Source organism: Propithecus coquereli, unplaced genomic scaffold, assembly GCF_000956105.1.
Source record: "Propithecus coquereli isolate 6110/MARCELLA unplaced genomic scaffold, Pcoq_1.0 Scaffold175, whole genome shotgun sequence".
Lineage (NCBI taxonomy): Eukaryota > Metazoa > Chordata > Mammalia > Primates > Indriidae > Propithecus > Propithecus coquereli.
In genome coordinates, this window is record NW_012142190.1 from 3,071,597 (window position 1) to 3,096,347 (window position 24,751).

The 24,751-nt window shown below is 38.8% G+C and overlaps 1 protein-coding gene across 2 annotated transcripts in view; it reads left to right on the plus strand.

The window, feature by feature from the left end:
- Positions 1-24,751, plus strand: part of RXFP2 (relaxin/insulin-like family peptide receptor 2) — a 56,510-nt gene that overhangs the window by 23,533 nt on the left and 8,226 nt on the right. Inside the window, exons 5-16 of one of the 2 annotated variants that reach the window (XM_012642137.1) lie at positions 347-418; positions 8,747-8,818; positions 9,400-9,471; positions 10,958-11,029; positions 12,117-12,188; positions 15,006-15,077; positions 16,039-16,110; positions 17,682-17,753; positions 17,864-17,935; positions 20,371-20,442; positions 23,075-23,304; positions 23,929-24,339. In XM_012642137.1, the coding sequence (XP_012497591.1) occupies positions 347-418; positions 8,747-8,818; positions 9,400-9,471; positions 10,958-11,029; positions 12,117-12,188; positions 15,006-15,077; positions 16,039-16,110; positions 17,682-17,753; positions 17,864-17,935; positions 20,371-20,442; positions 23,075-23,304; positions 23,929-24,339 (1,361 nt within the window). The remainder of the gene's footprint in view (positions 1-346; positions 419-8,746; positions 8,819-9,399; positions 9,472-10,957; positions 11,030-12,116; positions 12,189-15,005; positions 15,078-16,038; positions 16,111-17,681; positions 17,754-17,863; positions 17,936-20,370; positions 20,443-23,074; positions 23,305-23,928; positions 24,340-24,751) is intronic. The other variant, XM_012642138.1, reaches the window with a different exon arrangement.

The following is a 24,751-nucleotide window of genomic DNA, read 5'->3' on the forward strand; positions in this document are numbered from 1 at the left end:
TGCCATCATTTGGGCATGAATGAGTTGGTTAGGATCTTTGGCTGTTTTTGGTTTTGTTTGTTGTGTTTTGCTGATTTATTCAGAGAGTAAAAGAAAAAGTTAAATCACCATGGACTTTCTAGTCTATTATACTAACTGTCTACACTTGTCAAATATTTGCAAACTAATTTTGCTTTATGAATTTTTCGCTTTCCCATGAAAAGTTTTTAGTTACTGTCATGTTCAAATGTGTGTTACGTTCCATGGAACATCATCAAAGATTCTCTTCCCAAGCATGTAGCTTCTAGGGAAGAGTTTGGTTGGCCATAAAAATCCATAATGAAGTTTGCTTTGCATGTTATTTTAGGTCTCTTAAGAAAAACAAAATCCACAGTCTTCCAGATAAAGTTTTCATCAAATACACAAAACTTAAAAAGATGTAAGTAGCCATTAATAGTATTTATGGGAAATTCCATTGTGATATTCTGTTTAAGATATTTTTTATCTGATTATAATTAAAGATAATATCAAGTTTATTATCTTTATCATTACATTGATGTTTCTAAATGTAATTAAGATTAGACAATAAAGCATTTAAAAGTATATTATTTTTCACTTCATAATTTAGAGTAGCTGAACTGATTTTGTTTAAATATTTTCAGAGCATTAACTTGGAATTGAGATAAAAATAACTGAGTAGAAAAATACATAGTTCTATGCTTTTCCTCAAGATTATTTGGAAATGATTCAGAAGCACTAGATGTACCTTTTAACTTGGAAAAAGAGGGATACCATAAACAGAACAGTCAGATTATCTAAACCACATTATGCTAGGATACAGACTGTCTCCCAAGGTATTAGGAGCAAAACCACAATAGTAGTACAATCAGTGATTTTAGCATATTTGAGGAAAGAAAATATCAATACATAGGGCATGGTCAGCAGATAAGAAATAGTATTCAGGGCCAGGTGGGGTGGCTTATGCCGGTAATCTTAGCACTCTGGGAGGCTGAGGCGGGAGAACTGCTTGAGGTCAGGAGTTTGAGACCAGCTGAGCAAGAGTGAGACCCCATCTCTACTAAAAATAGAAAAAGTTAGCTGGGCATGGTGGTGTGTACCTGTAGTCCCAGCTAGTCAGGAGGCTGAGGCAGGAGGATCACTCAAGCCTGGGAGTTTGGGGTTGCAGTGAGTTATGATGATGCCACTGTACTCTACCTGTGGTGACAGGGTGAGACTCTGTCGAAAGGAAGGAAGGAAGGAAGGAAGGGAGGAAAAGAAATAGTATTCAGTGAGAAAGAAGGGTCCAATAGGCTTCCAGCATCATCTAAGACAGAAAACCAGGATCTGGGAAATATAATATCTCCCTAGAGATGGTCTCTGTTGGAAGGCAGGGATGGATCATCAATCTCCACCATGTTCTCATGAACTTTCTCTTAATACTATCCATATCCCTTTGCTTTGATTCCCTACTCACTAAGCAACCCTATGATGAGAAATTTAACTTTCCAACTTCTTCATACTATATTTGAAAAGTTGCATTCAATAGGGAATAAAAGGATTCTTACTGGTGGAATGGGATATCTCCTATTCATTTAATAAATTGAGAATATTCAGGTTCATGTATTAGCCTTTTGTAAGGTGGATTAGTGTCTGTCTGTCCCTCTGGGCCCAGTCACTCTGGGGCACTGGAGGGGCTACACCTGCCAAGACAATCATTAGATAACAAAATTAGCAAGACAATGCTGTACATGCTGTGAAACTCCTAGGCAGTAATATCATCTTATTATTTTATCTGTCGACATCTAGCATAGAGGAAAAAGTTTCTAGAAATGTAAAATTTGTTAAAAATCCAGGAATAAAAATGATCTGAATCTTTGCTGATACTGGACAAACACATTTGGTTTGAAATACTATCAAGGATTCCAAGTTCATGAATTTAGGTACAGAGTCCTCCATACAAGAGAGGAAGTCACTGAAGGAAGTCCACTAGGTAAAATCTCAGGAGAACATAAATTTGATTATTTTCCTGTAAATCTCAGCTGCAGTCAGACCTGCTGCTCCACCTAGAGTATGCGGTCATTTTGTCATTGTCACACTGGGGTAGCTACGCATTGGCTCTGGGCGTCCACACTCCTCTAGGGAGGAAACCCTAACTACACTGCTTCTAGTCTTCCTGGAAATTCTTAAAAACACATGTTTATTCGGTGAATCAATATTGTCCTTGGAACTGCCTGAATAATGCTCAAGAGAGGAAAAATAAAATAGCACTAGCTGAAAGGAAGGGACAGATTCTTGTTTTAGAGTAACAATTTAAATTCTATAGTCTAAAGTCATAGAAGTTTCAGAATTTCTACTTAAATCTCCTTATTACATACAAGGTATCTAAAGTCTGCAATGGTTATCTAAGATTTACAACTAGTTAGTGGAAGAGCCAGAATTAGAACCCAGGTCTTCTGGTGTCCAAGGTAGTGCTTGCTTTACCATATTGAGAAACTTAGACCTGGAAATAAATTGTTCTAGCATTTAACTGCTACCAACACATACTGTCTTGCCCCATGTAGAATTCCATTTTATACCTTTTGGTTCCTAATTTAGGGAAAGCCGACTTCTGGGGAGCAGAGGGGTCACTAGAGGACCAAGCAGGAGAGTTAAAATTAGATTTCTCAGGCCAAGTTCTTTCCTGGTCTACTGATCCAAGCTTTGTTCTATGCCAACACTTGCCTCTCATGGTACCTGCTAGCCCACTAGAGGGAAGAATATGTAAGCACTTTGATAATTCAAGTCCCAAATTTTCCTAATGAAAAAAAGATGGAGATTAACCTTCATTGCCAAGATCAGCTAGCAACTTCTCCAAATAAATGTTTAATTCTACTTTGTCTGAGAAAACTTAGACACCACATCATAACCTGAGTATCACCCAGTAGGACTTCTCCCCATTCAAGCTGCTCTTTGATGCTTTCTAGGCAATTTAATTCTCCCAGAGACTCATAGGAAAGAGATTATGAAACTCTCATCAATAAACATTCACTAAGTGTCTGCTATTAATATAGGCAAGATATAGCACAGGGGGATAAAACACAATTCCTTACGTTCATAGATCACGTTTTTTAAAGTTTACAAAGAATTCCAATATTTGGTATTATCACTTGGGCTTTGATCCTAAAAGTTTGTGAGGTGGGACAGACACGATTAGCTCCCTTTCAGGAATGATGAAACCCACTCTTGGAGAAGAGAGGTTGTTTGCCTAAAGTTAGCCAACTAACAAGTATTAAAGCTTGGCCTAAACCCAAACCTTCTGACTGTGTTCCTTTGGAAGCTGATCCACATGGTCTCAGAATATTGTTACCGTCAATGAATCCGCCCAATAACTAAACATTGGTTTGAAAATAACTCAAGTTCTTCACAAGCACTGCTCCAATATCCTAAAGCAGCTCATAAGCTTAGCAACCCTTCCTTTAATCTCCCTTCCTCCCCACGTCCTTTACCCACACTCCTGCCACTCTTCCCAAACTTCCAGAAAAATCTCCCCGAGCCCCAGCCCCACTTCTTGTCCCTTCTGTCCATCTACTCTCACCTCTTGCTTCCCAATTGTGCATGCAATAGCCCAAATAACCAACGGGGCAAAACCAAACCATCACCATGTAAGGGTGTCAGAGGAAGGGGAAAAACAAGATGGGCATCAGCTAGAACTCTCGGCAGAGAGCAGAGAGTAAAACCCACATGTTCATTCATTCTTTCAGTAAAGAACTCCTGATACCTACACGGTGTCAGGAACCAAGGCTATAAAGTAAACAACACAACGAAAAGCCCTCTCCTTGTGGAGCTTAATTTTCAATAGAGAAAGACAGTCAAAAAACCAAATTTAAAATCTAATCTGTTAGATGGCAATTAGGGCTGCAGAGAAGAATCCAGAAAGAGGATTAGGAGGTCCTAGGGAAATGGAATTCCAAGCAGTATGCTGATAAATTCTGTTCATATTACTACTGCCCAACACTTTACAGTTCCCCATCATAGGATCTACTCCATGAGATGAATCAGAACATCTAATCTGTCTTCTACATAAGTCTATAGATATTTAAAGCGAGCTGTCATCACCTGCCAACCCTACCATAAATCTCTTCTCCAAGAACCTTGGTCCCTTAAATGGCTCCCCAGAGGGCCTGGTTTCAAACCTGTCTGTCATTCTGGTCACACTAATCTGCATACGTTTGACTATACTTGCCTTCACTTGTGATGTCTAAAACAAACATAATGTTATCACTGTGACATGACCGGGGCAAACAAGTAGAATTAGCATCCCTTTCTTTCTGAACTCTATGTGCCCCAAGGTTATATTGCTCTTTTCGTGATGCCTTGATACTCTTAAATCCTGGTATTCTCGTTCCTACAATTCCTAGTCCCATGCCATATTGTGTTACCCACTTAGTGATGTGCGGTCCATCCTGTGCTTGTGCACTTAGCATTTGAGAGGTAGTTGTGGGTCCTTAAATGTATCCCTAGTCAGTTTCATCCTGTTAGATTCAGTTTTTCTTGCCACAATGTGAAGATCTTCTTGTATCCTCCAATATAGTCACTATTCCTCCCAGATTTCTGTCATCTGCAAATAAGATGAACCACCTCTACCCAAGTCATGGAGTAAATTAAACTAAAGGGGACAGTGTCAAATTGTCTTTCCATATTCTTTCATCATCATCCTTCAGATAAGGATGTATATCATTCTTTGTTTTGTCCACAAAAAATCACAAAACCACTTGATCCATGCCTGATAGACATACACCAATGCCTATCACACAGTTTTGCCTGGCCAGTCTCAAAGAAGAAAATGAAGTGGGCCTGGCATGCCCTATTTCTCATGAACTGTCTCGTTCACTTTCTCTTTGATGTGTTCACAAAGCAGCATCCTAATAGCCCATTCTGTGATCTTCCCAAGCCCAGCATTGAGCACATCCTGCTACCGCTTGTAAAACCTACTTCTTTGCTGTTCTGAAAATTCAAGACATTTGCCGTCTTTAACTTTCTGGCTACTCATGTTTTTCCCAGATTCCTCAGCAATTGATCACGATTTGATGTTCTCATTTTTGGCATTTCTCAGTTTCTGGGAGACATTGTCGAACCAGGGGGTTTTCATACATTTTGGTTAACACATTCTACCATCTTGGGTTTTCGCTGCCCCTGCCCTGTTGCCTTTCTGTTCACTTCAGTCCTGAGATCATCTGTTTGAGAAGACAGGAGCAAAGTAGGAGTTGAGAAATAAGTGGTTTCTTCTTTTATATTATCTCAAAACATCATAAAGCAGGTCCCAGGAAGCAAGCTTAGACTTTTCCTTAAAATTTTCTTGCTTCAACAATATAACTAGAGATAGATTTTTATTGCTACCCTACAGTATTCTTTACTGAGTTGGGTCAACTTGACTTGGGTCAACTATAATTCCATTTTCACAAAACCCTCACTTTCATCCTTAAATTTTGAAGGAAATACTCACTGACCATCACACCCTCCTTCTGAGTTGGATTCCTCCTTGTTCTCTCCTGGTCCGTGCAGCATATGTCATAGCAAATGTGGTAAGGACCCAGCGAGGATCAATGAGTGTTTGTTAAATGAATGGTGGATATAGGGCTAATACATAGGACTAAAGAGAAGGCAGAGAGCATCTTCAGCAAGGAAAAAAAGAAACATGAGCAGAAACACTCAAAGTTTGTGGGGAAGAAAGTAAGCAGGCAATTTGCCTAAAGAAAAACGATTCCCACAAGAGATGATGGAGACATGCTGGCAAGGTCGTTGCATCACGACTGTATGGACGCTGAATGCCAGCTAAGGCATCTGGATTTTATTCTGTTTAAGCAGGGAAAATACATGTGCAAATACGTGTTTTAGACTGTGTTGAGCTAATAAAGTTAATCTGCCTTTTTAAGTTGTATTGGGATATATCCTGTGAGGTCACCAAATTTGATGTCAAGTAAGTCTCCAGTCTGGAATGCTCTAAATATTCACAGTGGAGTTGAGGTTGTTTAGGCATCCAGAAAAACAAACTCCTAAATCAAAATTAAATTTTAAGTGTCAGATGAATAAATGTTGCTCAACTGATCTGAATGCTTTTACTATTGATCAGTTTATTCATTTCAATAATCTTTTAAAATGTTAGGCCTTTCTAAATTTGGGGTGGGGGAAGGAGTTTCAGATGACCTTTCAGAGAAATAAAACACAATTTATGGGATTGACTATAATACTTTATCACTGCTACCATAGAAACCAACAGCAGTTCTCCTCCTCATTGTAACATAAACCTTATATAAAGCAATTCCTTCCTAATCTGGGTTCTTGTTAAATGTGCTCATTGGCAGCAAAATGTAATTCAAGGTGTCTCCCTGGCTCTGGAATACAAAATGTCACATTTAAAAATAGCCTATAAACATGCATGTCATTAAAGCATTTATTTGCTTTAGTTTCAGATACATAAATTCCTGGCGTTTCTGCTTGAAAAGTCCTGACAGCTGAAACAGCAGGAATTCATGAACTAGTAAGTTATTCTTAGAAAAGCCATTCAGCGTAAAGTATATTAACTGGGCTCCAGATCTCAGCTCTGAGTGAAAAGAGGGCACCACTTGCCAAATTGTCATGTTTCTAAATTTCCTCTCACATTCTCCAAGCAAAGAAAAAAGTAGGTACTAGAGGATGGAGTTTAAGTTTAGCAGCCTAAGTTTAAAACATGGGACTTAAAACTCTAGTTATTATTTAAGGAGTTTGAGTCTTAATATCAGTGAAGACAGATAGATTGTACACATCCGATGAGTTGTGCAGATCATTGGTTTTACTCTTTCTTTCCTTTGACTTATAAGACAAAAGCACAGGTCAAAGTCAAAATTTGCAACTGCATCCATCTCTTTAAGATGTGACAATATGTAGGTAAAATGTGGATCACATTCTTGAATTAATGGTCTTGAATAAAATGAAAATAACACTCATGAGGTAGTGAATTTTATATTTAAGAGGAATTTCAATATACCTACATTAGAGTGTCATGTTCTTTTTCTATTTTTATTTGCTACTGTAACATAATTCACCATCTTAACTTTCATCCCATCAGTCCAAGGGCTCTGAAAATGCTAAAACAGTTATCGATCTGCGTGGGTTCATCCTATTCATAGCAGAACCTTAAACCAACAGCAGAATTTATGCTTCACTGTGAAGCATTTTGCCACAGACATGGTACAAGCATGGGGGATTAGGATGGCACAAGGTGACACTAGGTTTCAAGTTCAATTAGGATTGAAATGGATGCTTTGTGTCTCACTACAGTGTAATGCACATGCTCTGTAGTACCAACTCATTCCACATGGTGCTGCACAGAGAATATTTGTACAGGACTTGGGGTAAAATATTGGGTTTGCTGATAACTAGAGGCTAATATTGGCTTTACCTGGCTACCTTGAGGTCCGAGGAAGTCAGTATCCTAGAACTCCTGTAACACATTCATGACCCAAAAAGGCAAAGGCAGGGAAGCCCTATTAGGGAATAACTGTGGTATAACAAAATTCAAAGTGCAGCCAGGTGCTGAATGAGCGTGTGTTTGACCAATAATTTTGCAGTAGAGTGTCATAACAATACAGTGCTGTGGCTAGGTGTAGTGGCTTACACCTGTAATCCCAGCACTTTGGGAGGCTGAGGCAGGAGGATCGCTTGGGGCCAGGAGTTCTAGACCAACATGAGCAAAATAGCAAGACCCAATCTCTAACAAAAATTTTAAAAATTAGCCAAGTGTGATGGTACACACCTGTAGTCCCAGGTATTTGGGAGAGTTGAGACGGGAGGATCGCTGGAGCCCAGGAGTTTGAGGTTGCAGGGTTGCTGTGAGCTATGATCGCACCACTGCACTCTGGCCTGGGCAATAGAGCCTGATCCTGTCTAAAAAAAAAAAAAAGTGTCGTGTAATATTTTAGGAATTAATTCAAATCAAAATAAAAAAATGGAAACCATTCAAAAGACTATGTAGTAATTGTAGTTAGTTACTATTAGTGTAGATATAGCCTGCACTGACAGCCTTTAGAAAGTAGGAATTCAGGGCTAACCTCTCATTGTATAATGAAGACAGGATATGGAAATTATTTACTTCGATACTCCTGCCAGTGCTATGATTGAATCAATACTGTATTGTTAAGTTGCTTTGGAAGTTAAGTGCATCATGATCCTGTGAGTTGAAGTTGGTCTACTTGCCCCAGTTCACCTACTGATGTTCTGAGAAACCCTCAGCACGTCTCTAACTCCCCTTGTGCTTCTCACTTTGCATCTTGAAATAGAAAAGAATAAAACTTGCTCCCCCACCCCCGGTTCATGGGAATAGAATGAAGAGAATTGAGGAATAAAAGGTGCAATTCTGTACTGAAAGAGTAAGAAAGCTCAGCAGTGAGAGGCTGGCTTGTCTCACATGGCCGACAACTCCTGCTGTTAAGAATAAGACAGCTACCATGGTTCCAGTTTGCGGAAGCCAAGACTAGCTCCTTCCGCAAAACACGTCACACTGGAGTTCAGGGGTAGGGTTCAGAGATGCCCGAATCTCACTGCATGGTACGGTAAGGACAGCATGCATTTCCCCAGTTCATGGCCATCTCCAACTGACAACTTCTCTACTCTCCAGCATGAGAATAGGACCCTGTACTTTACAAGCCAATTTCACAATTGTCTGTAGGTTAAGAAAGTGGAGAGCGCCTACGACATCCTAATAAAGTTCATAAACAATAATCACCTGACTCTTCTATCTTATTCCTCCCAGATTTCTTCAGCATAATTGCATTAGACACATATCCAGGAAAGCATTTTTTGGATTATTTAATCTTCAAATATTGTGAGTAAGCTCTTTATCATTATATTATGGGTATAATTTTAAGTTAAGACTAAAAGGGTAGAATGCTACTTTTTCAAGGGTTGACTTAGTTGTAGGGAAATGGGAGGAACAGGTTATCACGAAGTACTTAGATTAGTTATTACACTGAAAGGACTGTTAAAAGAGTCCTACTTTTTCCAGAACACATGTAAAGGCTCTTTTTAACCTTGTCTTCTCTGGCTTGGATCACTTCCACAATCAATATATTAGCCTTTTGAGTCTACTAAGGATGTGACCAAAAAGGACAAAAGCAAAAATTACTCCACAGAGTGAGTCATTATACTCTTAGACTCTAATATAATGTAATATCCTGAAACATTATGTTTGGCCACTTCCCTTACCCTGGGCCTGGTGTTGCACACACTGGACTGTGGCTATCTGTACCTCTTGGCCGTCCCTTGATTTCTCTGTTCATCCAGCAGAGTGCCTTCACAAGTAGATGTCCATACTTTATAATCATCATCAGTGGCTCATATTCTAATTTTATGTGATGAAAATGGAGCATTGAGCTTGCCTAATTAACTCTCCCATGCTATTTGTAGATATCTCAACCACAACTGCATTACAACTCTCAGACCTGGAGTATTCCAAGACTTACATCAGCTAACTTGGCTGTAAGTACTCGAGCTTTTATTTCCCCCATAAAGGATCATAGTCTTAATGATGTACAACACTGCTCATACATTTTCCACTTACTGATGTATCTTGTTTAGTATACTTATTTTTCTGATTGTCACATAATCTGGAGCACTTTACCCAAGCAATTCAGACAATGGCATGTCAAGCGGTAGTTGTGTGGAAAGGAAGCTGGCCATGCTTTTCCAGGTGGCCTTCTGAGCCCAACAGTAGGCTTGCTAAGCCGTCCCTCCATCCAGTGTTCACCAAGAGCTGGTTTCCTCAATCTCAGCACACTGGCATTTTGGCTCACATAATTCTTGGCTCGGAGGGAGGGCTGAGGATAGGGAGAGAGTATGTCCTGTGCATTACAGATGTTTGGCACCATCTGTGGCCTCTACCCACTAGAAGTCAATAGTTCACCTCCTCCCCCCAAGACTTGTGACAACCAAAAATGTCTCCAGACATTGCCAAATGTCCCCTGAAAGGAAAAACTGCCCTCCAATGAAAACCACTGACCTACAGAGTAAGCAAGTTAAGGATTTGTTGTGATTTCCGGAGCATCAGAGTAAAGTCTAGCAATATAGTAGCTCATGGCATTTCACCACTTTCCAGGCTCCATTCTAAGGAGTCTCACATCAGACGTCTGTGTCTGTGCTTTCATTAGAAAAATAAGCAAAGAGCGGTTAGAAGGTCCTCTGTGTTGTTTGCCTGTTTTCTGCAAGTTGGCTTGGTCTAGGGGAAAAGGCCAGGGCTTGGCTTCCTCCAGACCATGTGTGTGCCTAGCCCCATGCTTAATCTCCCTGGGCCTCTTTTCTCTCATCTGTGAATTATAATTCCTTTCTAAGAGGGATGTTGTAAGGATTACAATAGGAAAGGAGACTTATTTCCCCTTAGTCTAATTTCTTCTACCAAAATATATTGATAGTTAAAAACAAGGGTTTGAATTTACAAATATTTTCAGTCTTCACCTGCAAAGCTCTTTATGAATGGTTTGGCAGCAATTCATTCATTTGTGCAGACTTTATTGAATACATCATTAAAGCACTGTGAGACCAAAGAACCACCTATGATTACCTAAGAATTTTATTTTCATCCATTCTTCATGTGGTTAATCAGTAGGCCAGAGCATGTACCGAGCCCATATTCATTCAGTATGTGCCACTGGTGCTGGACCCAGGTACCCAGAGGTGAAGGATTATAACCTTGGTCTTTAACACCAGTGGGAGGTGGAAAGCGAACAATCAGGGCCTGATTCAGTAAGTGCTGTGATGGAGTTGTAGGAATTTGGAGGAATGAGTTGCTCTAACTCCAGGATGAAGGAAAATCTCTCAGGGAAGAGACACATGAGCCACATGTGGAAGGACACAAAGGAGTAGGCCAGGCATTGTGGGGAGGCAGGATTGTCACAGGCCTTTTATTTTTTCCTGGTCTTATTTGACGAATGTCTCTAATATTGGGATGTTCTTTAATATGTTTTGTCAGAATTCTAGATAACAATTCAATAACCAGAATTTCCCAGCGGTTGTTTACTGGATTAAATTCCTTGTTTTTCCTGTAAGTATTCATCAACCTTTCAATACATCTGTCTATAAATTACAATGATATCTAACACTAGCTTACAAAAAGAGCTTTAAAAAGAAATCAAGCCCACTAAAATTTTTATTAGTCAAAACCTCTCCTGTATTTCCAGCCAGTTACTGTCTCCACTTCCTGGCCATGATTCAAAGGGAACAGCCAGTCAAATTATAATGTATATTTTAAGCCTACTAGTTGATTTTTTTTTTGGATCCCCCTTAATTTCCTTTAGTCTCAAGGCATGTTTTTATTTGCAGTGTTTGACCAAAGATAGTATTCGTTTTTATATCCTAACTACATTTATATTTATTAGAATCTCCCAGGAGGTTAGCTCCAACTCCATTTTTAACAAAAGAAAATGTGCCTTTGCCCAGGAAGAGTCATGGAAAATTCCAAAATCTTTGTCCTACCAAGAGAGCTATTCCTGCAATTATATTTTTACTGTTTATTAATACACTGGAATGATTTATCAGCAGAGAATTATTATGTTCTTTTACAGCTGATCACATAGCATCATTATTTTTCCATTTGTCAGAAGGGATCACAATATCACAAATTAATCATGCAACTTAACATGCTCATGAATTGTTTTCTGTCCCTAAATTCACCCTCCCCCCCATCGCTCCTTAGATTTAATGCAGTTTCCAATGAGGCCCTTTAATATTATAAATGATTCATGACTCCCATAAGAAGTGATGAAACTTTGGATGTATGGCACTGGAAATGATTACATATGTGAAGTTTACAAGAAAAATTACCATGAACTTAAAAATTATTAGCCAATATATACTTTTGCTTCATCTCATAAAATTAAACTGTATAACATTTATTACTAGAATATGTATCATATTTATGCATTCATAGTTTTTTTGACAACATCTGTTTCCTAATCCTTGTCATACACATATTTAAAGACCATGTGGAAGAGGTAGTTATGTATTAATATAAATTCTTCATCCCGATGTATTGATTTTAGTATGCAAGTTAATAAACTACAGAATAATAAAAATATTGTCCTTAAAGTGACACATCATTTTGTTTCTAATAATATTTTCTTTTTGTAAAGGTCTATGGTTAACAACTACCTAGAAGCTCTTCCCAAGCAGATGTGTACGCAAATGCCTCAACTCAACTGGATGTGAGTATTCATATAGGATTCCATTTGTTATTTGCCCAGATTAGGGAAACTAGCCACAAAGGTAATTCAACATTACCTAAAAAGTCAATCTAGGATTTATCTGCAAAACCAAAATCTGATCATATTACTTCCCTGGTTTAAAAATCTTGTGCGGGTTCCCAAAGGTGTGGGGGTCAAGTTTAGTCTTTCCCTTTGAGCACCCAAGACATCATTTTCCATCCCGTACCCTATCTAGTCTCTTTCCCTACCTCTCCCCCACACGCCCCTTTCGTCCAGATGTGTAAAGCTACTGTTCCCACAATCATATACTAAGCATACTGTTTCTACAATCATATACTAAGCATACTGTTCCTACAATCATATACTAATCCTAAGCATATACTGTTCCTTGAACTTGAAAAGTCTTGCTCCCTTATTCTTTTGGCTAACTCCAACATTTCCTGCAAAAGTCAACTTAAACATCACCTTCAGAAAGCTGTTCCTGACACACCAACCCATTTCAGCAACTGTCTTTGTCCTCCCCTTGCATCACGACTCTACCACGCCGCCCAGTTTCCACACCTCACACCTGTCTTAGGGCAGTATCATCATAAAATCATTGGGTTATTTGCTTGTCTCTCAAATACGGGTCCGTAAGTTCTGGGAGGGCAGAAACCTATGATATGATTTGCTACTCCAGCATTAAGACAATGACCAGCACATGATAGGTGCTCAATAAACCTTTGTTAGCTGGATGTGCTAAACCATTTTCACTCCCTGTTAGCTTTTAACCAATACCAGTCTAAAACATCCATTTAAGTTACCCCATGACTTCACCACCACTACTCACTATTCTGTCACATACACCTTCATGGTCTCCCACAGCACCCAGGGTTGTCAAGGCCATTGATTTCCTACCCTGTGAAAATGCTGATTGTACCATCCTTAGAACTCTTCTCATGGTCAAATCGGAGAACTCTATATCCACAAGGTGATAAAATTTTAGTATCTCAGCTTTTGATTCTCTCCGAACCAATCTCAGAATTTCTTCTTACAACACTATTAGAGGGTGTTGTGTTTATTTACTGACTTTTATTATTATGCATTCATTTATATGTCTGTCTGTTATCAAAGGGCTTTTAAAGCAATAAAGTCCCATATGAGTGGGCCACTATCAAAAATGGAAAAAATGAACTGAAAACCATGAGACTAAAATTCGTTAAGAATAGGTAAAAATAAAATACTTAGAAACTAAACAACCACACACACACACACACTCACACACAGTGGAAAACAAAAAGGAAAGAGTAAAGAGAGCAGGAAACTATCAGGGCCCCAGCCTGCTCTCCCTCCCCAAAATTCACATCAACAACAAGGAGGAGATCCGGAATTCTCATTTTCACTGTAGGCTTTAAGGCAGGAGAAAACTGGCCCTGGGGAGGCTTCTCTTCTTCTCTCACTTGCTGTCAAGTGGGACAATTGCTCTCACAACTTCAAAGTATCATACTTGTGAACATGAGAAACATTTTTTCTATTCTATTTAACAATATTTGGACGTGTAAGAAAGTACAGTGTTTATTATTTTTAATCAGAGTACAATGAGTGAAAAAATATAGAATTCCTCTAAGAATTTCCAAGATGGCTTTAAAATAGGATTTACGAGAAAAGGACAAAGGGATTAGCGATTTTAGTGTGGCCCATGAGAAAAATTCAGAAGCAGAAAAATATTTGGGGAAGATTGTAGGAAGCTGACTATAAAAAGAAATTAGGAGACTTGGCAGAAAAGTCGGCTTTTTCTTATTCCCCCACACTACTCAGAGTGGGAATGTCAGAGTGTTCCGCAGGGCGTTGCTCAAGTACGTGGGATGCCCCTGTCCAAAGGAATCACCTGGCAGAATGAAATGTCCCCACCTGTGCTTCCCCAGAGTCAGCGTGCGTCATAAACAGCAGGACTTGCTTAGACACAGATGGCTGGACCTCAGTCCTGGAATCTCTGATTCAGTACGTCTGGGGCGAGAATCTGCATTTCTAACAAGTTCCGCATGGCACTTAGGCTGCGTCCCTGTTCCCTGCCAGTCTGAGCACACTTGCCATTAGCATCCTGGAGGCACAGTAGAAAGAACCTGCATTTTGGCATCAGGCAGAATGGGATTCACATCCTGACTCTGGCGTTCAGTATGTGCAAGATAACTTTGGCCTCAGTTTCTCTTACAGCAAAATAGAGACACAAATATCTACCAGATGCTGGGGAGGACGTGAGAATATAATGATCAGTGAGTCCATGGACACAGCAGTTAAGTTTCTAGGCTTTAGAGTCTGACAGATCTGGGTTAGGTCAATTCTATCACTTACTAGCTGTGTGACCAGAAGTTAATCCTCAAGAGCATCTGATTCCTCTTATGTTAAATGGGGCCAATGATGCCAACCTTGCAGGAGTGCTATGTGATGCACGCAGAACAACACCTGCCACTGTTAAACCCCAATAGATGGGAGTTTATGGTGGGTCGGGCAATATTATAATTAATAACATGGTGTTCAGCACAGAAAGACACTAGCTTACTAAATGTGAGGCCACAGTTCAGAACTGTTATATTGACAATAAGTATCTCTACAATTTGGGGCCACGTGTGGCCTTCTGGATCCTTGAGTGCAGACTTCTGAGTGAATCTAAATCATAATTTATTATGATAAAGGGATTTGTTCTCTGGAGTTTGGATTCAGTCAAGGGCTGCACTTGGGGATCTGGAGGGCCACATGTGGCCTTGAGGCTGCAGGTTCCCCAGCCCTGTGTCTAAACATATGATTTGTACAAAAATATTTTTCCTCCATGCCTTTCAGGGATTTGGAAGGCAACCGGATAAAACATCTTACGAATTCCACCTTTCTGTCCTGTGATTCACTCACAGTTCTGTAAGTATACAATGGACTTCAATAAATAAATGAGTGGAAACCCAATAGATTTGGAAATTAAAAGAAAACATTGACAAAAAATTTTGAAGTAGTGTTTTGTTTACAGCGTTGGTCTGAAACTGCAGTACTAGAAATGCACACATTGATTTATTGATTTTGATGTTGGGGCTGAGCCTTAAGTTGCCCACCATTTAGCATTCCAGCTGCTGTCCTTGTTTCTAAAGAGAGTCATCAGTCTATGACCTTCTCAGCTGAACTGGTACCTGAAAGTTCCAGTTTCCTAACCCCACAGTCACCAATGAAATGAAATAACACGTGAAAGTGGTTAGCTATACGATGATTAGCTGTTACTGCTAATAACTCTGATCACTGGATGTCTCTCTCCCTAAAGAAAAAAAATATATAATTTCATGCTAAAGGAGAAAACATCTAATGTATTCTGATTGGCCAAAGATTCTGACTGGTGACTGTGATTGCTGACTATGATTATGATTTTAATGGGGGGCGGGAAGGCAGATGGATCAGTCAATCGGGACATTTGCCCTGGTACGCTTCAAAACAAGTGTTTTGGTTTTGTTGTAATTATAGTTTTCCTCATATAGTAAGCACTTAGCAATGTTTGTTGATTGGATGAGTGATTGGAAAAAAGAATCGAAAAAGGGAAATTAGAAAGAGATGTGTTCTAAAATAATCAGAATCCAAACCAAGTGTAGCTTTATAGACCACAGTCTCATCTCAAATTGCTCATGACAGCACTTCCTGGAGAGAACCTGGGGCTGTCCTCAGTGAGAAACTCCTGCCTTAGGTTCCACATCGAAAGATGAAAGACGCCTCCCTTGGAGACTTCAACGAACGCTTATTAAATTACTCTCAATCAGTGGCCATCAGTGGCATCTCCCAATGAGAACTGGTTGCTACAGCAGACGCAAACCCACGTGCTGATTCTCGCCATGTCTTACAGGTTTCTGCCTAGAAATCAAATTGATTTTGTTCCAGAGAAGACATTTTCTTCATTAAAAAATTTAGGAGAACTGTAAGTAGCATCGTCTACTAGGAAAATATGATTGCCTCTTTTAACATTATAAATTTAAAGGACTAGTGAGACCGCTTTTCCACTAGTAGCAATCAAAATCCTGTAGACTATTGGATATTAGAGAACAGTTAAGAAAATCAACATTATCCTAAGGTCTGAAGCACATTCAAATCAGATATGGATCTGGCCTACCTTAGTTTCTCTATTTTCTTTGGGCAATTTCATGTATGTGTGAGTCTGGGAGCAAACGAGTTTTCCATAGTCTTTTAAACGCAGTGATCATTTCTCTCTAATGGCTTGAGTATAGTTAATTCTCAATAAATGCTTGCTGAGTGAATAACTGACTGGTTGGAATAATATTAGTTATAACTGAACAAAAGGACAAAGATGCTTATTAACCCTTGATAAATTATGAGATCTATAGCAAGTGAAACAAATACAAATGTCTGGAATGAGGATTAAGCTTGTTGAAAAATATTCAGAGAGTTCATGGAATTTTTTCTGTTCAAATACATGTTTTGTAGATGGAAGCCTTTTAAAAAGCATTTGTCTTCCTATTTATCTATTGCTCCCCATATAATTGCATATCATTTGGAAGTTAAAAGTGTGTTACATGACAAATAGTGGTGATTAGAATAGAGAACTCATCCTCTCGATTGAGGCCTCAAAATGGAAATTAATTTCTTATTTAACTTCTCCTCCATTCTTTATACCTTGGTTTGAAATCCAGAAAGGATTGGATAAAATAACTCAATAAGAGTAATCTAAAAACCAGTTCATGAATAATTAATATGATTCAATCTAATTAATGAGCACCATAAATCAAATCCAAAAATATTTATTAAGTGCCTGGTATGTGCAAGGCACTGCGTTAGTACCAAAAATATTGTTATTTTAGGTCAAAAACTTAAAGGCAGCTCGCTCAGAAAAGACTTCCTCTCAGGGGCATTCCTGGTCAGACTCTGGAGTGTGAACGTGGACTTGAGTTACAGGGAGAGGTGGGGGAGCGGCCCAGGACATACAAGAGCATATTGAACTCTCACTCTCTTCCACAAAAATAGCCCTATATAAGGATATATTAAAGATGTGTGAACTTACCCATTCAAGAGTGTCTGGGAAGATACTAAGTGGCCAACAGTATCTTAGCTGGAGTGCAAAATAGATACAAGATGTAAGGCTGGACCTCAGAAAGTTTAGTTGCATAAACAAGAGATCATGTATATGAAGCAAGCAGGAATCATAGAAGCATAAGTGGTAGAAGTTGTACAAAGAGTACCTAAAACAGAGGAAATTAATCAAAGTAGATACTAAAACTGGGTTGAGAATGCGTTGGAGAGGGGTGAGAGGAAATTCCAGACAGGAACTGGATGACCAGAATGTCCCATGTCCATAAGTGATGGAAAGCATACCCATTTGGCTGACACATGGCCTTGTTGCATAACAAGTTATCAGGTTGGTTAAAGGATTCATATTTTCTGTTACATCAAATGGGATGATGATAATAGTGAGGAGTAATAGCTATGTCATTTATTTCCAGTGTAATTGTTTTGGATTTTCTCTGTCATCAACAGGGATCTGTCTAGCAATATGATAATGGAGCTACCACCCCACCTTTTTAAAGATCTGAAGCTTCTACAAAAGCTGTAAGTTCTTCTACTCACTATAATCAGATTTAAATAGCAACACTTTGAGCTTCCAAAATAATAACACCCTCATGCTTTTTTCCCTTTCCTTCTAATGGTAAAAAAAAAAGGAACCTGTCATCCAATCCTCTTTTGTATCTCCACAAGAACCAGTTTGAAAGTCTTAAACAACTTCAGTCTCTGTAAGTGAAATATTATAATTATGCTATTATAATTTTAGTGGCAGTACTTTACTTAGAGACACATTTATTTTTAAATGGGTATTTCACACACAGGAGCATGCTTTCTTGGACTGTTATGAGTATCATTGTTACTGTCAAGTACCTACTAAACGACAAATAAGTCTCATTTTTTTACCATTCAACATGAAAAGGCCATTTCTGTGTTTGAAGATATATATAGCTCCTTCTTGAAAATTGGATTCATATAGCAAAATCTCATCCTACAGTTTTCACAAAAAATTAAATTTGCAACAATTTTTTTACTAAAAGATTGGTAAAAACAAATTACATAATACTTGCCTGCTTTTTCCTATTCCCTTTCTTATAAGAATCTATTGGATATTGGTATACAGTGCATACTTTTACTTTACAAGAAGTAAAGAAAAAAACTATCCCACAAATGTGAACATTCAGACAATTCATATTGCACAGTATTTTGAAATTTCAACCATATTATGTTTCAATGGTGTCAAGAATTCTGCCACTTATCCTTTGAACTTCATGGTTCCCTTTCCATGGATGGCTATTGTTGGCTAAAGTATGTTTGTTTGTTTTTAACACAGAGCATATTACATTACCAGATTTCAGCCTAAAGTATTTCTTCATTTAATTCCAAAGACCAATCCTTAATATCACTTTTTATTCTTGCTAAATAGTTTTCTATTGGAAATTAATATAAAATTTAGGTACTTTCTCAACAGATATTATGAGCATCCACTGATGAAAAAGACTTGGTCCCTGCTCTCAAGAAACTAAAATATTAAGAAACCCAAAATACTAATAACTCATTGTTTTTAAATAGAATAACAGAATTCAGGATGTGGATGACATGATTCTTCCCTTCACTCACCACAGACTACATTTCTGAAAGCCAAAAGATCAAGTCACCACATAATATTTTTCTGAAAGTCAAAGCAGTAACTATTTACTCCATACTTTTGTTTCTTTCCTTTCTTTATGATCTCATTACTTTTTCTCTAAGATTCATTTATACATTTGTTTCACAAACATTTACTGGCCACCTACTTATGCATAATCAGATAGAGTGGCCTCCGCTCTTTAGGAATCTATAGAGGGGTGATCAAATAATCACACAATCTATGTAAAGCTAAAACTGTAATGTATCAGGGATAATGCTAGGGAGCAAAAGAAAAAAGAGGGAAAAAGCCTTTTAAAAAGGACTTAGAGTTCCCTGCTAGAGGGGCCATGTGATGATTCAGCAATATAATAATAGCTCCCCTAAGTGTCATTTCTGACTTCCAAAGACAAGACTCTCTGGTCAAAGGAAAACTCAGACCATGTTGACAAACTCTTTTTCAGATTAGCCAAAAAGAAACTAAGTGAGAATCAGACATCTTTCCACATAAACATTAAAAGCAAAAGGCTTCTGTCTAATTAGATTGTGCTCTCTCCATCTGCTGCCTGAGAACATGGAAGCTCTTAATTCACACCATCCTAAAGAGGTCTTCAAAGTATCCACATTTGTAAAAGCTTCTGAGTAAACTAAGAGTATAGAAGTGATCACTGGAGCCTTTTGAGGCCATTTTTATGGGGCTTGGAGGAATTAAAGGAATTATGCTTTCCACTGATGTCTTAAAAAATGACTGTCCTGAATTAGAGCACCTCTAGCTACTTCCATGGTTTCCCGCCCTACAGACACATAGGCCAGAAAGAAATGACTATATTTAAATCCGGATTCTCTGTCGGAAGCAGTGGCTTACGCCTATAATCCTAGCACTTGTGGAAGCCAAGGAGGGGGGATAGCTTGAGGCCAGGAATTCGATACCACCCTGTGGAATAGCAAGACTCCAGTCTCTACAAAAAATAGAAAACTTAGCCGAAAGTAATGGTTTGTTCCTGTAGTCCCAGTTACTTGAGAGACTGAGGCAAGGGGATCGCATGAGCCCAGGAGTTTGAGATTGCAGTGAGCTCTGATGACACCACTGCACCCTAATCGGGGCAACAGAGCAAGACCCTGTCTCAATAAATAGATAAATAAATGATCAATCCAGGTTCTCACAAAACTCACTTCATTGATGCTCTCAGATTGAAAGTATCAGCTCCTGAATAAAACTCTTTAACCATCATGGCATTGTTTAAAAAATAAAACAGAGCTAATTTCATAATCCCACAAATCACCACTGCCATTTCAAAATCAAAGAAATGAATGAACATGTTCTATTTGAATGTAATTCTGCAGGTGAAGTGACAGTGAGCTCCAACTCACAGGAGGCAGAAATAGAAATGGCAATTTTCTAAGTGTACTGTAAAATTCTCATCCTAATTTGAATTGGTAACATAAGATCTTGAAGCATTATATTTCAGATGAGAAAAAGAATGCAATTATTAAAATATTTAATGTTAAAAACATTAAATCTATTGTGCCTATTTTCCAGAGACCTGGAAAGGATAGAGATTCCATACATAAACACACAGATGTTTCAACCCATGAAGAATCTTTCTCACATGTATGTATGCATAAAGAATGGAGAAGGAAGCATGGTGAAATGTTTCAAATGTTCTCATGTAAACTGTCTAATGTATCACTGCAATGTGTTTATATGCAACAAAAGTTTTTATTGAGAGCTTTTTAATTTTGTCACCTTTGGTCCCTGTTCAGATAGAGTTCAATATTATGATGTGCCAACATGAATGACCCTTCTCCCCGGAAACATGCTGTTTATCCAATTGAGGCCCAATAAGAGATCAGGGTACCAGAATGCCACATATTACACAAGATGAAGTCACTGGCTAAATGGTACTCAGGAGACCTGGAAACATTAATTCACTTCACATGATGAGCAGTCGGCTACACTAAGATTTGAGCCCTTAGGAAGAAAGGTGCTATATAAATTCCAGGTGTTGTTACTGTTACTAAGTGCACTACAAAATGGAGGTAATTAATCTTTATAATAGTTTTTGATAAGTCACTTTAATATATTTGGCTAAAGTGCACTTGTGTAAGTTGTGTTAATATATGTGTTTATAACGTGATCATTTCTTTATCAACTGTATAATCTATGTATTCATGATTTCCAAAATTAACCATTCTTATCCACAAAAAATAGGGAGGATTACATGTAAGACTACAAGTTGGGTGCAGCAAGTGAATGACATGGTTGATATGAAGGTGCCCTTTGGGGAGAATATTTTGTTTATGTCTGTGCAGTAGGTGTGATTACTAAAAGAGAAATACAGTAGCTGTGATTACTAAAAGACAAGGGTTTGATGCATAGCCACATGATTTCGTTAATTTCTTTTTCTGGGGCACCATTAGATAAATATTTAATGAGCCTATCACTTCCTTGTTCCAGGAAGAATGTGAGGTCTTAGAGTAGAGAAATTCAACCTTTCTAGAACTTGATAGAGAAGCCACTGTTTTAAATGTAGACATCAGGTCAAGGTCAGGAAGTGCCCACCAATGAACAGAAAACACGTTAGTTAGCTTAGTTACTTCCCCTAAGTGACGCACTTATTCTTCTTTCATCCTCCTTGCCCTTCACTTACTGGAACACCTCCACCTTCTCTCCCCTGTCCCTTCCACCCTACAGCCAGTGGTGTGACCACGGTGGGAGGGAGGTCAAACCACTGAGAGATCCTTGGTGGCTCTATCTGAAGACAGAGGACATAATGGAATCCTCAAGGAACCAAGAGGTCAAACCAAGTGTGTACCAGGGACTCCAGGGAAGGGGAAGAAAACAAGAGAGTTAGAGGTTGAGTTCCTTTAATTGGATGCTAGATATTGGGAAGCCAGACTGTACACTACTTGAGGACAGGGATTGCCTCCTATTTCTCTCCCTGACACACCTAGCATCTAATTATCCAGCATCCATTTGCTGATCCAAGAAGTATTTGTTGAATCCCTACTGAGTGGCAGGCACTGTTCTAGATGCTGGAGACACAGTGATGAGCAAGAGAGAGAATGTCTGTCCCATGGAGCTTCCACTTAGCTTTAGGAACCAGAGGGTAAATGTGTACACAAGCAAAGAGGAAACAAGTGCTGCAGAGACAAGTCAAGCAAGATGAGGATGGAAGGAGGACATAGGTGGTTTAGATGGAAGTCAGAGTGAAGTGACAGACATTTGAGCAGATCTGAATGGAGGGAGGGAGCAGCCCTGGCAGTATTGGGGGGGTGGGGTGGGAGAACCTTCCAGGCAGAGGGGAAAGCAAAAGCAAAGCTCGAAGAAGGGCAGGAGCCCGGCTTGTCTAAGGATTGGAAGGTGGCGGAGTGTCTGGGTAGGGAAAGGGATGCAGGACAGGAGGAGAGGTGGCTCAGGCAGCCAGGGGTCCCTGTGTAACACAATGCCTTGAGGCTGCGGCAAAGTAAAGCTTTTTTTAACTTGCTGGTCTAGAAACTGAATTGGGAGAGGACCCAAAAAAATGGATCAGACTGAGAGAAAAGAGCAGAGAAATGAACTGAAAGAGGTAGTAAAAGAATAAAAATAGAAAGAGTTTTATGAGAGACAATTCTGAACGCACAGGTTTGTGAGATGGCCATAAGCTAAATGAGCTCACCATCTTGAACACTTCAGGATTTCCCCTTGCCCAGATCATAACTACACTGACCACAAACAAACCTATATATTCCCCTAGAAATTGTTTAAGTCCTTCCAGACCCTGCTAAGAAATCCGTGTTTAAGGCGGCTGCTTCTCCTCTCAGCCCCAGTAAGAGCCCCTCCCTTCCTGCCACTGCCAGGGAAGAGTTAAAGTGAGCAGTAGGTTGTTTACATCCCAAACCCACGCCCCTGGATGTCTTCTAGAGATCAATTGAACAATGATAATCTACTTTTTATAATCCCCTGCAGAATAATCCCATATGACCGGAAAAAAAAATACAGCCCCTGAGATTTCAACTTTCATGTCCTCCCCAACGCTCCTCAGCCAAGCCACTGACTTTCTGTGTCCTTTAGGTTCCTCATCTTGAAAAGGACACTGCCTAATATGTAATGAAGAACTCTTAATTATGTAAACACTACTAAACAAAAATAAAGAAACCTAGCGAAGTTGCAGACCTAGCACAGAGTTGCAGCCCTGAGAGGATTGCAACAGTACTTTCTGTATCACTACTGTAAAGTGACTCTTTTTTCCCTTTGACTTTAGTTATTTCAAAAACTTTCGATACTGCTCCTATGTTCCCCACGTCCGAATATGTATGCCCTTGACTGACGGCATTTCTTCATTTGAGGACCTCTTGGCTAACAATATCCTCAGAATATTTGTCTGGGTTATAGCTTTCATTACCTGCTTTGGAAATCTTTTTGTCATTGGCATGAGATCTTTCATTAAAGCTGAAAATACAACTCACACTATGTCCATCAAACTCCTTTGTTGTAAGTATGTTTTCTATATAAATAGATTTAGGATATCTTCTGTGAAAGCATATATATATATACGCTTTCAACAAATGGCATTTAACATAAATTACATATACTGGGCAATTTTTTTTCTCAATATAAATGTGCTGGCCTTTTGTGGCTCTGTTTTAGGTTGTATGATCTTACAGTGACCTATTCTTGGGGGTTATGCCATGGAAATGGGTAACAAAGAGCTAATGAGTCAAGTGATTAATTTTGGAGAAAGTTCTGTGGGTTATAAAACTAAGCTTGTCTAATTTCAATCACAATAACATCTATGCTTCTCAAGCCCAGATAATAACCTTTATTACTTATGCAAATAATACATGTTTACTGCTTAAAAATAGCCTCCCCCCCACCCTGAAAATTCCCTGTCACTTTTTTTTTAACCATAAAACAAAGACATAGTGTGGCACTTCAGAAATAGTACAGATTTTGAAGTCCGTTGGTATTGAGTCTAGTAGGTGTTTACATTAGTTCATCTAATACAGGGTGAAGGAACTAGACCTAATCAGAAAACTAAAATGCTAGAAATAGACTTAGAAACCTGATACCAAGATGATGGAAACTACCAACATACACCTACCAATTCTTCCACAGGTGCTGACTGCCTGATGGGTGTTTACCTGTTCTTTGTTGGCTTTTTTGACATAAAGTACCGAGGACAGTATCAAAAGTACGCCTTGCTGTGGATGGAGAGTTTGCAGTGCCACCTCATGGGATCCCTGGCCATGCTGTCCGCAGAAGTCTCCGTCCTGTTGCTGACCTACTTGACTTTGGAGAAGTTCCTGGTCATTGTCTTCCCCTTCAGTAACATCCGGCCTGGGAAACGCCAGACCTTGGTCATCCTCATTTGCATCTGGATGCTGGGATTTTTAATAGCTGTAATTCCATTTTGGAATGAGGATTATTTTGGAAACTTTTATGGGAAAAATGGAGTATGTTTCCCACTTTATTACGACCAAACAGAAGATATTGGAGGAAAAGGGTATTCTCTTGGAATTTTCCTAGGTAAATTATATTTTTCATTTCCTGGAAAAACATAATTTTGATACAAATACCATAAATTACAGCAAAGGTGGATTTGTCCATTTCAGAAACTAATATAGTTAAGACTGTGTCCTTTTTAAGGAAAAGTTCTTGCTATTGTATTTTTTGAAGTTTTTATTAAATTTTTTATTATAGAGATTTAATGTGGAAAACAAAGACATACTATCAGGATCTCTGGGTGACCTTTTCATTATCTGTAAGATCCTTTAATTTCATGTTTGTATGTAATGACTATTGGCTGGAGGAATTCTAGTTCAGTGCCTAGTCCTGTAACCTTACCAAGTTATTTGAACTCATTTTTTTTACAATCTAGCTATGAGTTAAAGAAATAATTAAAAAGTTCTGGAAACTCACTAGCAGGAGATATCTGAAT